Source organism: Rutidosis leptorrhynchoides, chromosome 2, assembly GCF_046630445.1.
Source record: "Rutidosis leptorrhynchoides isolate AG116_Rl617_1_P2 chromosome 2, CSIRO_AGI_Rlap_v1, whole genome shotgun sequence".
NCBI lineage: Eukaryota > Viridiplantae > Streptophyta > Magnoliopsida > Asterales > Asteraceae > Rutidosis > Rutidosis leptorrhynchoides.
In genome coordinates, this window is record NC_092334.1 from 621099673 (window position 1) to 621102510 (window position 2838).

General features: G+C 30.3%; 1 protein-coding gene across 1 annotated transcript; it reads right to left on the bottom strand.

The window, feature by feature from the left end:
- Positions 1-969: 969 nt before the first annotated feature.
- Positions 970-2574, bottom strand: LOC139893554 (CASP-like protein 4C2). Its single transcript, XM_071876724.1, has 3 exons — positions 2176-2574; positions 1931-2066; positions 970-1311 (listed from the first exon to the last, which is right to left on the bottom strand). The coding sequence occupies exons 1-3, from the start codon at positions 2424-2426 to the stop codon at positions 1090-1092; spliced, it is 609 nt and encodes a 202-aa protein (XP_071732825.1). The 5' UTR covers positions 2427-2574; the 3' UTR covers positions 970-1089.
- Between the last annotated feature and the right edge of the window lie 264 nt (positions 2575-2838).

Sequence of the window (2838 nt, forward strand, 5' to 3'; positions counted from 1 at the left end):
ACAAATTAACCAAAAACTTTTCACACTTTATAATTTGACCATTAAACTTCTCATCCATTATAAATTGACCACATAATTTTTACTACTCCATCATCATCATCATCATCATCATTATTATTATTATTATTATTATTATTATTATTATTATTATTATTATTATTATTATTAAATCAGTCACATAATTTTTCACTTGATTATTATTTAAATTTTTCTCTTATTATAAATTAACTACGTAACTCATTGTTTAATAACTGTTTTATTGCTATTATATATAGTTTTTCCTATTTTATTAAATAGTTTGTACCAATCGTTGATGTACGTCACACTTTATTGATTGAACATTTGAGTCTTTTCTCTCGACAAGACGAAAAGTAAAAACAACAAATGATGAATAATTACTTTCACGCTTATTACAAATCAACCATATAACTATTTTTGGTCCTTCCTCGACATAACGAAAAATAAAAAAAAAATGATAAATAATTACTTTTTAATAATTAGCTATGTAATTAATGTTAATCAAGGGTGAAGAACCGGCGCAAAGCCAGATCGCTCAACTAGTTGACTCTATTTATTATTATGGTAAATCAGTGTATCAAGATGTCAATCTTAGATCTTATTTCGGTTCGATACGGCCACCTACTAGACTCACCTTTGAAATTAATACAGACACAAAGGGCTTCGACAGGAAGTCGTTTCGATCCAATTCGTCAGACGGATTGCTACATTAATGGGTGGGGAAACTGAAACCTCATCCGCATCCTTCAAGAACCTTGGTGCACACATTCGAGTGAACTTAATTTCAAAATGAATGTGCACACATTCATCAGAATTGATCACCCACAAACCTTAATTCTTTATACTCAAGTTGATATATGAGTACATGACTGATTAATGATAAGTTGATAACAACAAATAATATTCAATTCAAGATATATGATTATTTTGGACAAAAGTATTGAAGGGCCAATTAAGCAATCCAACATAGAATCCGATTCAAGTTCAAAAGTGCAACTGTCATATTCAAGAAGTTAATGGAAGACTCAAGAAAAAACAAATATTGTTCTCTTAGCATATACATATCCCATGCTAAAGAAGAAAACGAGAGCCGTTAATTATGAAACAAACTACTCTAAATCCCGAAAGCAAAGACGAGATAACGAGTGACAAAAACCCGACAAATCCGAAAGCCAACGCGATATCCGATTGAATGCAAAACGCGTTATTATTCTTACACGTCTCAACTGCTCTTAATTGCCTAACTAACTCCGTTCCTGCCGATCCCGCTGATAACAACAAATATGCAAATACCTATAATAGACAAAACTTTATGAACTCCTGTTATATACTCCCTACATCTCATATTTAATTCTTATCAGATAAAAGAACACACGTGTTAAGAAAAACGTAACCAATATATTACTTATTTATACACAGTGATCAAATTTACTTACTTTTCATATATTTAGTATGTAATGGACAATTATTATTATTATTATTAGTACGGCTAATCTAAAAAAAGAAACTGAACTATTAAATTGTGCTTGCGCGATTTTACACTTCCCACTTAAAAAATACGGATTATTTACTTTTGCCTGTTATCTTCATTTTTTAATTTTTAATTATTACCGTAAATGTAAAATGATAAATATATCTGAATATTTCCCTGAAAAATATATACTAGTACTATTTTTTGATACGAGTATTTTTTGATCCATATACACTTTTGACCCATAAAATTACAGTTATGTTCCTAGAAAGTTGAGCTTATATTATTATTATAAATATAATTAAGGGTAAAATAGGTAATTCGGTATACATGGATAAAAAAGTAGTGTGTGAGATAACTCCTAATATTTACTATTAAGAGTATTGAATACTTTTATAATGCCTATTACAAATAAATAATGTTTACAAATTAAATGCGAACCTGATCGTGACCAAAATCGAACCAGACTTGAGAAAACTCAGAAAAAATAGTAAAACCGCTATAAATCTCCCAAACAGAAGCTCCAATTTCAAATATCGAATACAACGCAACAATCGCATTTGCAGCAACTACAAACCTATAAACATTTATTTATATCGTAATTACATTCAATTTCTAAATCCAAGTAAAAATTGAAAAGGAGTAAACTAAACTAAATTAATATTAATAATATTTAATTAATTTACCGGAAGGCGCCAAAGTGGTACCAGCGAGGTGAATCTGGAGCTGAAGCTGCGTCTGTAGTAAGCATGAAAACAGCTGCAGAAAGAGTGAAGCAAAAAGCGAGTAAACGGAAAACGAGAATGAAATAATTGAAACGACGTAGTTTGCGTTGAGAAACGGTGGATTGGAAAACCGGCGTGTCGTGAGGATGTGTTTGGTGGATTCGTGGTCGCGGTGACGGACTTTCTACGCCGATGGCGCCGTTACGGACCATTATCTTGGTATTGTTTAACGGTAACGGTAACGGTGGTTGAGGTGAGTCATAAAGATGGCGTGATTTCAGAGAAGTGTGTACTCTGTGATAGGAGGTGGAAAAGATGGATGTTCAGTTTATTTCTCTTTTTATTTTTTATTTTAATCTTATTTTATTTAAATTAGAATGGATTTACTCTTTTTATGGCTTTTTCTTCTACGTTCTTTTTAGTCCGTGTACTTTTTTAAGATTGATTATTGATTATTGATTATATGCTTTTGGTAAAGTTGTTTTTGTTTTTGCTTTTTTTTTTTTTTAATTTTTAAAGTAAGTTGTTTTTGTTATTACAATAGATAAGAATAAGATAAGATCATACGGTGTAAATGTAAACTAGTTTATCTAATCTAAATGTTTAAAAACTCATTACATTTGA